The sequence below is a fragment of the Alligator sinensis genome, unplaced genomic scaffold (assembly GCF_000455745.1).
Source record: "Alligator sinensis unplaced genomic scaffold, ASM45574v1 scaffold2165_1, whole genome shotgun sequence".
Lineage (NCBI taxonomy): Eukaryota > Metazoa > Chordata > Crocodylia > Alligatoridae > Alligator > Alligator sinensis.
The window spans coordinates 187,689-204,003 of record NW_005843125.1 but is presented as its reverse complement, the minus strand read 5'-3'; the positions used below and the strand labels follow the sequence as shown (position 1 = coordinate 204,003).

Genomic DNA, 16,315 nt, shown 5'->3' with positions numbered 1-16,315 from the left:
AGCCCTGTGGGACCCCACTGCCCACACCCTTCCAGGTCAAAGCCGACTCATCCACCACGACTCTCTGGGTGCGACCCTGCAGCCAATTCGCCACCCACCGGACTGTGTAGTCATCCAAGTCACAGCCTCTTAACTTGTTCACCAGTATGGGGTGGGATACCATATCGAAGGCCTTCCTGAAGTCTAAGTATACGACATCCACCCCTCCTCCTGTGTCCAGGCGTTTCGTAACCTGGTCATAAAAAGAGACTAGATTAGTCAGACATGATCTGCCTGCTACGAACCCGTGCTGGTTTCCCCTAAGCATAATTTTTCCTGCCGGGCTCTCGCAAATGTGAGCCTTGATAATTTTTTCAAAGACTTTGCCTAGGATGGAGGTGAGACTGACTGGCCTATAGTTGCCTGGGTCCTTCTTCCTCCCCTTCTTGAAAATGGGGACCACATTGGCCCTTTACCAGTCCTCCAGGACCTGGCCCATGCGCTACGAGTGTTCAAATATTCCCACCAGTGGCTGTGCAGTGACATCAGCCAGTGCCTTCAGTACCCTCGGATGGGGTGGAAGACTCAGGTTCTGGGGTCCAGAGGGGATCAGAGACTGCATCTCCCACTTAGCAAAGTCTTCTAGTCAGCAGGTCATAGGTTAGACATGGTCAAAAGCACCCTTCACCCCTACATTTGAAGCTGGCTCACTTGTACAGACAAGAAGGGAAAGTGTATGAGGCCAGAAGGAGAGCATTGTGGAGGGACTGTTAACACTTCAGTGAAATGGGCATTGTCTTGGTAAGGAAAGGGCCCTGGGTTCTGGCCTCTGCCCCTAAATGGACAGGAGCTGCCCTGGTGCCATCTAACCATTGTATCCAATGACTCCTAAATACAACAGCACCCCTGGGGGCAGAACCAAATCCCTTTTAGGGTAGGGGTGGCAAACCTCCAGCCCATGGGCCTAGTCTGGCCTGCAGAGCCATGGCATCCAATCTGTGGGACTCCCCATGGGTTGGGAAATTTGATGGAAGGGAGTGGCTGCAATTAATAGCACCATTCTCCACACTGCTGAATTCCCAAGCCCTGTGTGGGATGTTGGAGCTGGACCATGCCCTCTCCCCCTGCACGGCCAGATCAGAATCAGGCCACACCCCCTCCCTTTGCATGGCTGAATCAGGGTCAGTTTTCCTCCCATCTTCATCTGCACGGCTAGATGGAGCTCTGCTGCATCCCCGGGTGCTAGATTGAGACCCCCAGCTGGATCTAGCTCACAGATGGCCTGAGCACTGCCCATTTGGCCCACTGGGCAAAAATGTTGAGCACCACTGGTCTAGGACATTGCCCATCTTATACTGCTCCATAGGAGTGGGGGTGTGCTCTGGATAATCCCTGCTTGTAGTCTGGTGGCTGGAGCACTTTGCTGGAAAGGAGAAGATACAGGTTCAGCTCCCCTAAGGTGGGAGGGGTGCCTAGAACCTGGGCATCCCACTCCCTGGGTACATGCTCAAAGCAGTAGGGTATTGGAATAAAGGGTGGGAGACTCAAAAGGGGGAGTGATCGTGCCACTGCACCCCCTCTGGATCCATCCCTGCTCTTGGACAGTTCTGCAGTTGTAGCAACACATCTTTAGGGGAAATCCAAAATCAGGCATTTCTCAGGATTGATTAATGGCAGGACTGATTATCTGCTTGTGAACTGGCCTATCTATATTATACACAACCGAAGTGAGACCAGAGACCTATTGTGCAAGGAATGTCCCCCTTCTCCTTGTGATGTTGATGAAGTTGCTCACCTTCCCAGGGGAATAGGATCTTCTATGGCTAATCTAGCTGTGTAAATGTGACTTCCCATCTAAAAGTGGCATTGGATTCGAGTCTAGCCACTTTGGGGCTGGGGGCTGTTTCTTGTTCTGTAAGGGTACAGCACCTAGCACAGTCGGCTTGCAGCCTTGGTTCTACCACAGTAGGATGACCAGTGCTGTTAGTATGGCACAGACAGGTTTTGTTGCTGCTCCAGAGTGGCCATCTGCTGTTACCTCTGCATCTCTTGTAGCAACACAAGTGAACTAAATCCCTGTAATCTCAACCCTGAATGAAACCCATATGGGTTACATCCAGCCATTTATACCAGTATCCTGGACAGGACTGACCTGTTACTGCTGTTGATAACCACAGTGGTGTAAGGCACACTGGGGATGGTCTCTTGCTCTGTGTAGGTAGAGCACCTAGTGCAATAGGCTTCTGACCTTGGCTATGGCCTTGGTACCACCACAGTAAAACTGATGCTAGTGTGAGGCAGGCGATACTATAAGGGAAGCTCTGTGCTATATGTAGGCTCACACTGACACACGGGGAAGGGAAGAGGACACAGAATGTAATCTCCAGGTTTATATCACGTCCCCATTGTTCATTCTTCTTTTTAAAACCAGTCAGATCTGGTGTCAGGTGCTTATCGCTGCATATGATTGCTTAGCAGGGTTTCCCACCATTTGATATACTCCAACAAGTGCTATTAAAGGGCATAATTATTTAATAGGTTAGAAAAAGTGCTTGTGTGTGGTGCAAACAGGGCAGTAGTATAACTTGGGGTGGGGAGAGGAAACCTTTGGTGGGGGGACAGTGCTGAAGCTGCCTTGTTATGCCTCTGAAACAGAGGCAAGAAGATACAGTCAAGGGAAATTGTGCTCTGTGTTTTCTGGCTTTTCACCACACCAAATGGAAGATCTGGGCCTTTGCGATGCTCCTAGAAACCAGCTCTGAGCATGGGCACAGGGCATTAGCTTGAGAGGAGAGGAACTGGAAATTGTTGTCATAGCTCATGGGCAGGCTGCAGAGGAGAGAGGGGACTTGAGCATATAAGAAGCTCATCTACAGTCAGGGAGCAAAGCTGTGAACATCTCCATTATTTCTGGCTTATTGTCTCAATGTTGCAACCTACTGATATCATCTTTTGTAAGGCTCTATATCACCTATTCTGCTTCCCCTGTCTTGGGCATGTCTTCCACTTTTCTCCTTCATTGCACTTCTGGCCCAAAAAGGCAAACACCAGCATTTCCTACTGCCCATCAGGGACAATATGGACCCAAGAATAAGTTCCTTCCTGATCTTTGTGTTTCAAATTTATCAGGTTTCTGCAGGTCTTTCTCTTGTACCAACACCTTCAGTGCCTGACCTGTGTGCTGTGCTTGGCATGGTATTATCACCAGGCTGCCTTTCAATGGGCAAAACCCAAAGCCAATGGCTGAGACTTCCCCTGCTTTGTGCAGCAGGGCAGCTTCAGCCCAGACACCACTTAACGTCCACATCAGTGGGTGGAGCCCTCTGCACGAGGGTAAGTATCAGCCTGAGCCCCTCTCCCGTGAGCCACTGTTCATCTGCTCAGACCTGCAGTGCTTGCTTTTTTATCTTTATTTGCCATGAGCTAAGCCAGCCAGAGTTCTCCGTGACTTCCAAGAGCGTGGTTGTAACTTAGAGTTTCTATGACATATTTATCTAGTAAAGAGAGGGGAAAAGACTAGGGGTGTGCAAAATGGGTCCTATTCAATTTGGATTCGGCCCGAACCGGGGACAGTGATTCGATTTGTTGATTCGGATCTCTGTCCCCAATTCAATTTGGCCGAATCCAAATCTGAGGATTCGATGCTGATTCAGAGAATCAGCGATTCAGACACAGACACAGCTTTAAATGCTTTTTTCTACATACCTCAAGGTACCAGGCATGGCTTGTGAATGCTGCAGTGGTGGGGCAGATGGAGCGTCCCACAGGAGTGCAAGGGTGGGGAGCCTCCACAAGCTTGGCAACGAACCTGGAACTGGACCAGAAGTACTTTTGAATCGGAGGGTTCCGATTCAATGTGGAGAGATTAAAGGGTCCTCTGGTTTGATTCGGATTCAGAGATTCAGCCACTGAATTGGTTGAATCTTCACACTTCCCTAGTAGGTACCATTTGCCTAATAAACCATCAGGCTGCCAAGAAACCAGACTACTTCCTATTCGGACTGTTCAGGGTTACGATGACCCATGGAGTCAGGTGTGCTTGGAGGGCAACATATTGTCACCCACAGGTTCTGTTTTGAAATGGTTGCTACCCGTGGTCCGAGAGCACAAGCCAGAAGAGCGAGGTGAAACATGCTATGTGTGGTCTGACACAGGTCAGATGTGACATGCTATGGTCATCTTCTATATGGCCCAGGTCAGTGTGTGTGTGTGTGGGGGGGGGAGCAACCTTCTAGACAGACATAATTAGCCCCGCACCCTCCCCACGTGCCATTCCAGTCCCCTTCTCTTGCCTAAACTGCTGCTCTGCTTTCTGCTCCCTGCCTGATCTGCTGTCCTGTTTTTCTGCTTCTTGCTCAGTCTGCCACCATGCTGCCTGTCCCCTACCTGATTGCAGGTAGGCCGCCCCTGGCCTAGATCACCTAGACTAATACCAGAGTGATGCAGAGACTGCAACTCTGAAAGGAAAAGGGCTGTGGAGGTGCAGTTAGCTAAAATCGAGGGTGTGTCCAGAACGGGTGCGGTGACAACCCCTTTTCATTTGATGCTGCCAGGGGAGCAGCAGCCAAGGACTTCTGATGTCTTTGAATTGGGTAAGAATTCACCCCTTCCCTTCTCCTCCATAGTCAGAGCCACTTTCCCTCCCCTTCCCTCCTCCCACTGCCCACCACTGCCACTGTCTCTGGCTTCCCAGAGCCAGGGGCAGAGGGAGGCTTCACAACTGCTCCTGCTCTGCTTTAGCTGGGCTTCGTGAGGAGCCGGGCTCAGCCCCGACAGTGACAGCAGCAGGCGGGTTTCTCCTCCCTGCCTGATCCTCTCGCTCCCCCCACCCCCAGTGTTGCCCACCAGATGAGACACTGCAGCCAACTTTGTAGCAATGCTTGCTTCTCCTGCCCCTTCCCCTGCCCCACTTTTCAACAACTTGGATCTGTAATTTGTGGCTTGCTTTTGCTGTTATGGGAATCAGCTTTGTAGGGCCTTCTTCCTGCCTGCAGTTGCTTACCTTTGTGGGTGTAAAATCCTATCCAGGCAGCAAGGTGTAAGCGACTAAGCAACCTGGGGAGAAGCCAGTCTGCAGTGTTAGGCACAAAGGGGCAGAATGTCCTTTACAGAGGCTGCTTTTGCCATTGCAAGCATCAAGGGAAGCTGTTTGGTGCAGAGTCAGTTTTCTAACTCTGAATTTTGGTGGCAGGAGAGAGGAGTGTCTTAGCACCTTAATATGGCTAATCCCTGTACAGCTTCATAGTGAAGAGAAGAGGCACTCGGGGACAGGGCAGAGTTTTATGGCCTGGGAGCACATTACAGGTTGGGCGTAGATGGGAAGATGATGGCTACGTCAGTGTACATGCACCCCACATGGTTTGGCTCCCTGCTATCTACAAGATGAGTAACTCTGGTGATCTGACCAGTCACAAACATTCGATCCAGCTCAGCAGACTCAGGGAAGGCTGTCTGCTGGGGGTAGGCAACCTAAATGGAGTCCTTTACACAATTGCATTGCATCTCTGTGGACTTTGGGGGTGGGGTTTGCATTGCTGTCCATGGTATCCTGCTCTCAGCCAGCAATCAGAGACCTGCTGCTGCTGCTGCTGCTACCCCTTCTGACTGCCTCTGGCTGAATTCCTAGGAACCAGCAGGGTCTTAAACTCTGTCTTGGACCAGCTGTAACGTCTCAGCTTTTCCATAGTGGAGGAGCAATAAATCTGGTTTCTATGTAGCTCCTGGTGTTCAGACACTAGAACAACGAGGTGAGTGCTACATCCAGCAAAAAATGTGCTATAAATTTTAAGTAGGCCTTTGTCTTTTGAATGATGCAGCCCAGAAAACCCCTGGATCATCTGATGCCCCACGGTATGGGATACTTAGGAGTGGCATCCAGCAAGCTGGGTTTGGTCCAGAGCCCACAAGCTCAATAGAAAGGCTGAGCTTGACTTCAAAATGGGTGTGAGAACCTACGAGGCAGGACTCCCCTGTTGTGCAGGGGAGTGCCTGCTGGGGCAGCTCACTGCACGCTGCAAGGCTATAAGAGGAGGGAGAGCTGACTGCCCAGATGTGGTGGCATGGTGACAAGTGCCTATGCACAGCAGCATACCCTAGTGCCTCACCAATGGTAGAGGCATAGCTGTGTGCCAGACTAGCAACTGGCTGGGGGTGGGGGCTGAATCACCAGCTAGTACCTGCTAATTGACAGGTGACTGTGTGTCACCCGCCCTGTGGCACAGCAAGCTGGTGCTGTGTAGCTGGGTCTAGAGGCAGAGCAGGTGGGGATTGAGGGGAGACAGCCATTTCAGTGACAGTTGTGTCTGTGGAGCATCCTGCAGCCATTCGCTGGGTCACTGACCATTCTGCATTGCAGTGCGCCGTGGCTCAGGGGTCTAATTCACTTGCTTTCCTCCACTGCAGAACTGAGTTCAAAGTGTTCCTGTTGTCAGAAGCTAAAAGATGTCTGGCATTTCATCCTCTTAGACATTTGCTGACAGCCCACAAGTCTGACACAGGTCAGCCCAGCTGGCAGCCTCCAATGCGGGGAAGTGTTCGTGGCTGGGAATGAGCCGGGAAGGGGAAGGGAGGGGCTGCAGGTCTGGAACAACCTGCACTAGCAGGGCTGGGGGGAGGCCGAGGGCTGGCACTGCAATTGTTGCTGCTGGGCAGAGTTTAAATGCCTTGGCAGAGCTAGGTGGGGAGATGGGCTTATTTCCCACCCACACAAAGGCTTGCTCTGGTCCCTTCCACCTGCTTGTCAGCTTCCTGAGCATCTCTCCCCTTCTTTCTTATACAACACTGTCTTGCTCTCACTAGCCACCTCAGGAAACAGAAATAAGCCAAATGCCTCACTCTAGCTATGAGGAAGTTACCCCAGACACTTTATAAGCCAAAAATTAGACCACAGCCCCAACTAAATGCTATGGTCCATGGACAGGGATAGTGAGCGCCTCACAATATGGGGTTACTGAAAAGGATTTCTCTGGGGGTTGCAGTGAGTTTATTTCAGTGAAGCTATAACTGGACACTTTGCCTGAGACCAAGGGTTTGCTTTATTTATTTATAAGTCTCTTTAAGAACATCCGGGGCTTGGGAGCTGGTATCCCCAGGAGTGCTGCACCCCCATCATCATGTCCACATCGTGCACACTCTGCTATCCTTATCTCTTTGTCAATGCATGGGGTTTGATGTTTGTCTGAGCAGCAGCCTTCATAATCTTTCTCTATGCTAGCTGTCTTATAAGGTGCCACAGCTATAGTATTTAAGTACTGGGTATCTCTTTGTTACTGTCAGGCAGCAGCTGTTGCTGCTGTTACTGAAGATTGCTATTGTGGTGGATACTATACAAACACACGTGAATGCAGAGAAGCATCCTGTGGAGTGTGTAACATGCCGGAAGTCACAACCTAGCCCAGGGGCCTGTAGCACGCAGCATCACCTGGTAGAGTGCAATGGAGAGAGTATTCCAGGCACTGACTGAGCACCTTCTCCCATGACAGCTTCCTGATGCCCAAGTGTGGAGAGTGGGCATGTGCCCCCACCTCACTGCCAGCCCCCAGAGCACGGGGCGGCTGTTCTACGTGGCCCCCACTGAACCATTCAAGTGAGGATCCATAAGAATTTTCCACCTGGACTGGAACCACAATACAGCTAATTTAGTGGTGGACACTGACTACTGCCTCAGGGAAAGGTGCACAAAGAAACTTTAGAGTAGGTTGCTGAAGGGCGATCTGCCCCTCTGGGAGATCTCAGCTAAACTGTTAGCAGTTATGGATTGGCTTATGTCCTGGGGTAGACAATTTTGTTTCCCTTCCAAAATCTCTTAGCACCAACTATGGGAGCTCTGGGTACCATGGTCTCTGCATCCAAACCCTCTCTGCAAGAGAGGAGACTCAATTTTTAAACACATTGTTCCCTTCTTAGGGCTAATCACTGGCACAGGTAACCCCAGGGACAGGGCTGCACTGCCCTTTTATCTCCTGCAATGCTTATTAAATGTAGCGCTGCATCAATATGACTGAGCATATAGAGCATAAATGCCGAGAGGAGTAGCTCAGCAACAGAGAGACAAACCAGACTGCACATCCACCCAAAGCATGGCCCCAGATCAGGCAGTGCCACCCAAGGCCAAGGTCTGCGCAGGCAGGAGTCAGATGTCAATAATGCAAAAAAAAAAAAGCATGTGAACATAAAGCGCGCTGGCTGTGAGGGAGTCCAGCTCTTGCTTTCCCCATCCATCTCCTCTGTCTCTTTAATGCCACCCGCTCAATTGGGCCTGGTAAGAGGTTTTTCTGCAGTCTGCAATACAACACAGGTTTTGCTGAGTTGAGTAAAATTCCTCCCATGTCACTCTCTCTTCCTGTCCCATGATCTTAGCCATAACTAAGGGAGAGATGGAGTCACGCAACCCAAGCTTTTCTTTCTTCCCTTCCAAATGCTACATGGTTCCCTTTGTGCCTGTTGGCATTCAGGTTATAATAGCACTGAGATAACCCAGATGAGCACGTGATTATTTTGGTAAAGTGCTGTCCAAACACACGAGAGACCCTGGGAAGCTTACAGTCATATCAGAGAAGAATGCGAGGGGAAACAGAGAGGCAAAGAGAAGCAAAGGGATCTGGCCATGGTCACCCAGCAGGTCAGTGGCAGAGCTGGGAAGTCAGATTTCTCCACTCCCCTATGGATTTAGGAACCTAATTGTACATGTGCAAATTTGTCCAGTGTGGAGTGGAACTTTCAATTAAACAAGAATATAGTCCTCATGGTGCCTTTGCTGGGTTGGGGGGGGGAGTGTTTAATTAATTAAAATGAAAAGTAAATTAATGATTGAAGACTGTTCCTTTTGGTGAGATTCTGTGGAGATTATTGAGAGAGAGGAATGGGCCTATAAGACTTAGCTGAAGACACCAGGCTTGTTATTAACATGCTAGCTATAAGTAACCCACTGAAATGCACAATTGAGGAGTAACCTCCTTCCCCCAAGCTTGCAGTAAGGGAATTAAATTCATAACTTACATTAGCATGATGTAGCATTTGCACAGACAACATTTTATCTGTAAGGTTCCAACAGCAACACAAAGGCCATGGCGCTGTGTGCAGGCAGGGGCTGTTACCTGGTCCAGCAACTCAGTACCTCCTGTTTTATGTTGTTGAAACCACTAGGACCTATGCAACACGGCTGAGTTACTGTTGCTGTTGAAACCTTAAATGTGTGTTTCCTGACTTCTGATTCTTTCAAGGGTTGCAAAACTGAAGTTGCATTACTTCTACTTTACATGGATATGACACCTAGAAGAAAAGTATTTAATTCACACCTGCTGCTATAGAAGGGGAATAAGAGAAACTCTTGCGTAAACTTTCCACCAGTGGGGGCATTCCCTCTTCCTGAGTCCACCCCACTTTTTGTTGGGCAGGAGAAGAGGGTACCTTTACATGGAGATGAGAACCGTAGAAGCTCTGCTGTCTGACATTGCCTGGGGGAGGTATCGACCCAGCACACATCTTCCATGTGCCTTGGCCTGTATGGGTCTGGCTCACTCTCTAGGCTCTGTTTATCTGTCGGTTCTGGAACTAAAGGCAGGACTGTGGAGGGGTAAGTGTCTCTTGTCCCTCACTTGGAACTGGATTTTGTGTGTGAGAGAGAGACTGGATTTTGTGTGTGTGTGTGTGTGTGTGTGTGTGTGTGTGTGTGTGTGTGTGTGTGTGTGTGTGTGTGTGTGTGTGTGTGTGTGTGTGTGTTGAAAACAGTGGCCTTCCTCACACAGCAGCTGCAGTAAGGGTACACTGAGAAAGAGAGAGCCCTGTTTGCAGGTGGGACATGAAAGACAACATAGAGCTGCTTTCATTAGTCCCTGGTGTGAATCCCACAATCAGGGAAATTGCTGCTATTACTAAAAACCGTGGCAGAGAAGTCCATTTATTTTTCATTTTTCTTGGGCACTTGCAACCCAGCAGCATGAATCACTGTCCGTATGTAGATTAAATTTACGCCACACATTAGCTTTCATGTCTCTAGTGCACGTATGTCAGCTAGGGCTCTTGGCCAGTAAAATTCAATAGCAGAGTGACTGTTGCATGCTGCAGCTAGGACAGCATCAGCTCTCATGAGAGAACATCCCTTTGCTATAGAATATCTCCCTGGACATGAATAATGTGTGATGTCTGTGAGTGCCTTGAGCTGTGGATCTCAGCACTCTTTGGTAATGCCTAGTGCTAGAGATCAGAAGGACTAGAAGGTATAAGACAGTATTTCCTTGTATCAGACTGATTTGTTCATGCATATGGGAAAGGTTTGGGTTTGTCCATTGGTTATTTATTTAAAAACAATATGGGCAGCTGTGCATCCGTATGCAGATAAGAGGTATTATGGTCTCGTGGACATGGTGCTGGGCTGCGAGGCAGGAGACCGGGGTCTAAGTTTACCTCTGCTATTTACTTGCTGTGGGACCTGTGGCAAGTTGTGTCACCTCTAGTTTTTCATCTTCATGTCTGTTAGAGTGTTCATTCCTTGAGGCAGGTCTGTCTGACTAAGTATATGTCAATTCCTTGCACAATAGGTCTCTGGTCTCACTTGGGTTGTGTGTAATAGAGATAGGCCAGTTCACAAGCTGATAATCAGTCCTGCCATTAATCAATCCTGAGAAATGCCTGATTTTGGATTTCCCCTAAAGATGTGTTGCTACAACTGCAGAACTGTCCAAGAGCAGGGATGGATCCAGAGGGGGTGCAGTGGTGCGATCACTCCCCCTTTTGAGTCTCCAAGTCTCTGAAGCAGGTAAGATCTCCTCCTCTTCCCTCTGTGCTCAGCAGCACATCCTTCCCCTCCTCTGCCCACTTCTGCCACCATCCCTACTGACCCAGGGGCAGGGAGATCTCCAGACCTGCTCCTGACCTGCTCCAGCTAGGTTGCACAGGGATCTAGGCTCAGCCAGGAACAGTGGCAGTGATGGTGGTGAGCGGGTTCCTCCTTACTGCCCGGTCCCCCCTGGTGTTCCCTGCCAGCTTGGGAGCAGACATGGGGAGCGGGGATGCACCCACTGCTGTCATTACTGATGCTGTCCCTAGCTGATCAGGCTCCCTGTTCACCTGACTGGAGCAGGGCAGGAGCATCTCTGGGCCCCCCTCCCCACCCCCAAGGTAGCCAGGGACTGTGGGGACAGTGGCAGTTGTAGGTGGGGAAGGAACAAGATGGGAGGGTGGCAAAATATTTACCTGCTTCGGGGACTTAAAAAAAGTCCCTGGCTGCAGCTCCCATAGTGCAGTCTGCCCAGCAGGGGGGTATGCAGGGAAGCTGGGAGCACAGGTGCAATCACTTCTGCAGTGCTGGTCGCTGTTCCTGCACCCCCCTTTACAAAATCCTAGATCCACCCATGGCCAAGAGGGTGTTGTTTTGAGTTTATTTTAGAACTTGCCTCTAAGATCATGATTCATCTCACTAATTCTCATGTAAACAGGGAGCAGATCCCACGATGTCAGGGATCTGACGTTATGCATTGGAATGGCATAACAGTGATCTGGGGAATGTAATCATCTTGAAATTAAGTGATTGAACATGTGAATAACAAACTGCCTTGAACAATGTTCTGTCCCAGCTAATACAAAAGACATACCCAAGTAATGCATATCTGCATGGTACTGAATTTGAAGCGCTCTGGGATTCAGAGCACTTCAAATGCATGTCTGTCCAGACCTTCAGAACCGTATACTTTACAGGAACACACAGACATACACGCATGCATTAAAACAGACTCACTCTCAGGCAGGCAAACACAAATACATTGTACAAAGGACATGCGCACACACAAATGCATTTTATACCCAGGCTTACAAATACACACAGGTACTTGCTCTCAGACACACAGAGATGCAAGCTGTCACATGTGTATACCCCGCTGCACACTTGCAGAGCTCTGCTTAGCATGCCTACTCCCTTAGCTGCCCTCTGCTGTGCGCTGAGGCAAGGATGCTTATCTGCACGCTCATTCAGTCCCACCTGCAAGGAGCTCACTCATTATGATACATTTCAGCCTCAAGATTAGTACATTACATAGCTGTGTGCTGTCAGTAGCACAGCTACTCAGAAGCACACACTGGGAGGTGTACGCTCATAGTTGGGTATACTCAGTATTTCAGATACATTTGCCCACCCTTAGACACCCGTCGGTGCGGCAGATGCATACTGCCAGCTATCATTACTGTGTAAGAGCCCTATCATTTTGAATTAATCTGGGATTCATCATGCTAGCAGTGAATGTAATTAATTTATTTGGTATTAATGTGGATGAAATATGTACTGTCCTTGCAGGGGAAATCGCACTGCCTCTAAGCATTAGTTAAAAGGACCATTAAAATCAAACCTTTCTGAGAGCCATTAAGCCAGTCTTTCATGCTGAAGAAGATAAAGCCCTGCTGTGTGAAATGTCATGCATAATTAGGTTGATTGCTGTTTTAAACTCTGCCCCTTCTTCCCTGCTCCCCCACCCTCATCCCCAGTCATTGCCTCCTGGCAGCACACACTCACCTGCTCAAGAGATTCCCATCGGCTCTAGCAGTTTATTTCTCACCATTACTCCATCCATGTCAGAGCTGCTGCTTGTCCTCTTTGCAGGCGTTTTGGTACCAAATGCACGGCCTGCCAGCAGGGAATTCCTCCAACCCAGGTGGTACGGAAAGCCCAGGACTTTGTCTATCATCTGCATTGCTTTGCCTGTATCATCTGCAACCGTCAACTGGCCACGGGTGATGAATTCTACCTCATGGAAGATGGGCGCCTGGTCTGCAAAGAGGACTACGAGACAGCGAAACAGAATGGTAGGTGTTGAGCAATTAGCTAGCTACACCAAAAAAGGTAGGGGGGTGGGGTCCATGCCTGGAAGATGCCATCTGTAAAACTGAGTTTCAGATTATGACCCATCATAAGGAAAGTCTGGGTAATAAGGATTTTGATGGTTGCTTAGAGTATGCAAGCTTTTAGTGGGCCTGCCCAGGATTTGCTGTGAAAATTCTGGGAAATGCGGATCTAAATTCTGGACTAGATAATGCTTACAGGGTGGTTGGATCTTGGTTATGCTTGGCCTCTCATCCAGGTCTGAGTGTGTTTATCCCCTTGCTCTGCTGTGTCCCTTAGTACATGCATAACATCGAGTACACAAATAGTCTCACTGGCACGACTAGGATTGCTCACATGTATAAAGTTGAACCTGTCCTTAAGGGCTGGGCTGTCTTGGGGTTAGGCCGTATATTTCCCTTTTTCCTTTTCTTTTTTTGTATTTGTCTTCCTCCATTTTTTGTTCCTGAGATCACCAGCAAGAGACCAGGATCTCCTTGCAGCTTTTCAGCTGTCTGCTGCCCACCTGACATTGCACTCTGCTGTGAGAGTGAACATCTTGTTGAAAGGATTAATCCACCAACCTCATGTGGGAAATAAACAGCTGAAGCAGGCGGACCCTTAGGAAAAAAGATGCTGTTTCACAAAGAAATGCACTTATGACCAGGTTTCCAAAGAGGTTTAAACACCAACAGGTTCAAGTAATTGTGAGTTAGGCACCTAAATGCTTCTGAAAATCCCACTAGACACCTATCTTCACCTTCAAAAATATCTTTAAAACTCAATCCCTAGTACAGTAGAGTCAATTATCCAGACTAAATGGGACCAAAGCCCATTTATAAAATCAATATTTGGTTAATGCATTAAATGAGCATTTATGTACATAATATATGCAAACTTTCTTCAGTTTGTTTATTATTTCCCAGTCTTTTCCTCAATCATCAAAATGGTTCTTTTTTTTCTTTTAGTCTCCCTTGCTCTCACTTCTACCACACACTGTGCAGATCGGTGGCATGTCCTGGGTTTGGAAAACTGAGTGGTCTGGATAATTGGTGTTTGGATGATTAACACTGAATTAAAATTTAAGAATACTGGGGAATAGAAATATGGCGGGGGGGGACCATGAAAAAGGAATTTCTGGCACAGGAGATTAGGAAAAGGTGATGCCAGGAAGATAGGTGACTCCCTTCTAGTCAGGCCAGTCATTCCTGAGAGGCGTTAGAGTGGAGATCCACATCACAAACCTAGTTGTCACCACCATGACCCCTTGCTAGTAGCCTCCAAGGAAGCACTAGCCCCCTCCTGCCCATACCTGCCACCTAGGGTAGGATGAGGCAGATCAGTAGTCCAGTATGAGGGAAGCTTTTCTTGCCACTCCTTTTGCTGTACCTGTTCTGCAGAGATGTGAATCACAAAGCTTGTCCATCCAGCTCTCTTTCACAACCATTAAGGAAAGAAAGGATAAAGTATCTAATTGGCATGAGCTTGTATAGGATGCAAGAAAAGCTATGGCAGTTTTTATAGCAGTTTCTTTATCATGTCTTGTTGTTAGTTCAGCTTCACTGGAAATTAGAAGGTTTCTAACCAGCAGAGCAAGGAGGCTCTGCAACAGTCTTCTAAAAGCAGTAGGGACAAGTACCCAGACATGTGTTAGGATGGAGTTTGATATGTCTCACAGCCCTGGTCATGATATGGTACCTGCGATAAAAGCACACTGGTTTTGATAAGCTGGAAGGTCTCTTCCAGTCCTTTGTCCCTAGGCTCCTATTATTTCTATATTATTATCTTGTTTCTATTGTAATTTGAGATTGGCCCATATAGGAATCTGGGTCCAAATTTTGCATGCTATGGGAAGGTTGGAATCCAGATCTGATCAGCACTTCAGCTCAGATTAATTGGACGTGTCTATATGTGATGCTACGTTGCTGTAATGGTGTGCTATGGTAGCTTAGCATCCACCAGCATCTACATGTGACCAGCAGCTACTTTGCCGTAGTGGCATCCTCTCCCATTATAGCACACTGCTACAGCAAAGTAGCTGCTAAAAATAACTGTGCTACATGTGTGGTTACCATGCTGTGCTTTCGTACTTCCAAAAGGAAGTACGAAAGCACAGCGCAGTAATAAAGTCACCATAGGGCAACGTGTAGACGTGCCCATTATTTAGTAGTAGTAGTAGTAGCAAGTGAACTGATTTTCAGTCTCCCATTAGAAACAATATGTGTTTCTCTGTTATGGGATGGTTGAGATGAGAATATTCCATCAGTTCCTCTGGGTCTGCCCTTCCATAGAAAAGCTAGCTCAGAAAGGCCATGTCAGAATAAAGTGAAAGGGCTTTACCCTGCTCCCATTGGAGGCAATAGAAATTTTGCCATTGACTTCACTGAGAGCAGGACAGAGCTCTTCCTGCTCTTCTACTACTACAGTAAGGTTATTCCGACCTGGATCAATCTACACAGAAATAGAATTAACTTGGAGAATGAATATCCATTCATAGAAAGTGGCTGTCACTACACAAGACACTGACTACGTAGTTGTTACTGCGCAGTCATTTAGTACTTGCGTTAGTGTACAGTAGCTTCCCCGCATGGCTTCCAGGGGACGTTTACTGTGCTGTAACTCATTACTACTGTGCAGTAGCTTGTTACTGCTGCACAGCAGTGTCACATCACAGTTCATGCCCTGCAACTCTTCTGCACAGTACTAACAAGCTACTACACAGTAGTAATTTGCTACGGCGCAGTAAGCACCTTGTTTAGACGTGGCCAGGGACTATTCCAGGGCTGGAATATCAGTGTGTGTTAGTGACAGAGGATTCACCGGACTCATAGAACTAAGTGCCCCCTCTCCAGAGGATATTGGTTCTTCCAGGTCAGATCCATATGTATCTTGTATTTTCCCAAACTAACATGTTTGAGCCTAACCATTAATTTGAGGGAACATGTTCAAGGAGAAGCTACTTCTTGTACAAAGCGGAGCTGGTGTGATTTACTTCAGTCCAGGGGTGGCAAAGATTCAGCCTGTGGAACCCTGTCATCTGGCCCACAGTGCTGCCCAGGTCTCGGACTAGATCCACACACTGCATGTGGTGTGCCCCACACCAGGCCACATGCCACATGTAGGGCACAGGCCTGGGCTCCCACACTGCGTGCAGTACATGGAGCTGGTCCAGGGTGTGTGGTATACATGGCCCCCATGATTGGACCCGACCCACATGCTGGACTCAGCATGTGGAGCTGGTCTGACCCATGGGACCCCCTGCTCCAACTCATAATAGAGCCAACCCTTAACAGGGTGGTAAGAGGTGCTGGGATGCTGTCCATGAAGCCTACTGCATGAGATGTATCATGAGTCTCAACTAGTTGTGGCCAGTACAGGCCCCATAACACTTTGACCTCCTGGCCAAAACTCCACTATAGGGTAGTGACAGTTTGCATCTCTGAATTCTCCTTGCCTGATGTGGGTGTAGTTTTCTGACTCATTCCCTATGCCTAGACAGTTCTCTATTATGCAGTGTTAAAGAGCTGC

The 16,315-nt window shown here is 48.4% G+C and overlaps 1 protein-coding gene across 1 annotated transcript in view; it reads left to right on the top strand.

Moving 5' to 3' along the window:
- The window catches only part of LOC102374122 (LIM/homeobox protein Lhx4), a 48,177-nt gene that overhangs the window by 25,773 nt on the left and 6,089 nt on the right, over positions 1–16,315 (top strand). Inside the window, exon 3 of the mRNA XM_006037490.1 lies at positions 12,569–12,771. Coding sequence (XP_006037552.1) covers positions 12,569–12,771 — 203 coding nt within the window. The remainder of the gene's footprint in view (positions 1–12,568; positions 12,772–16,315) is intronic.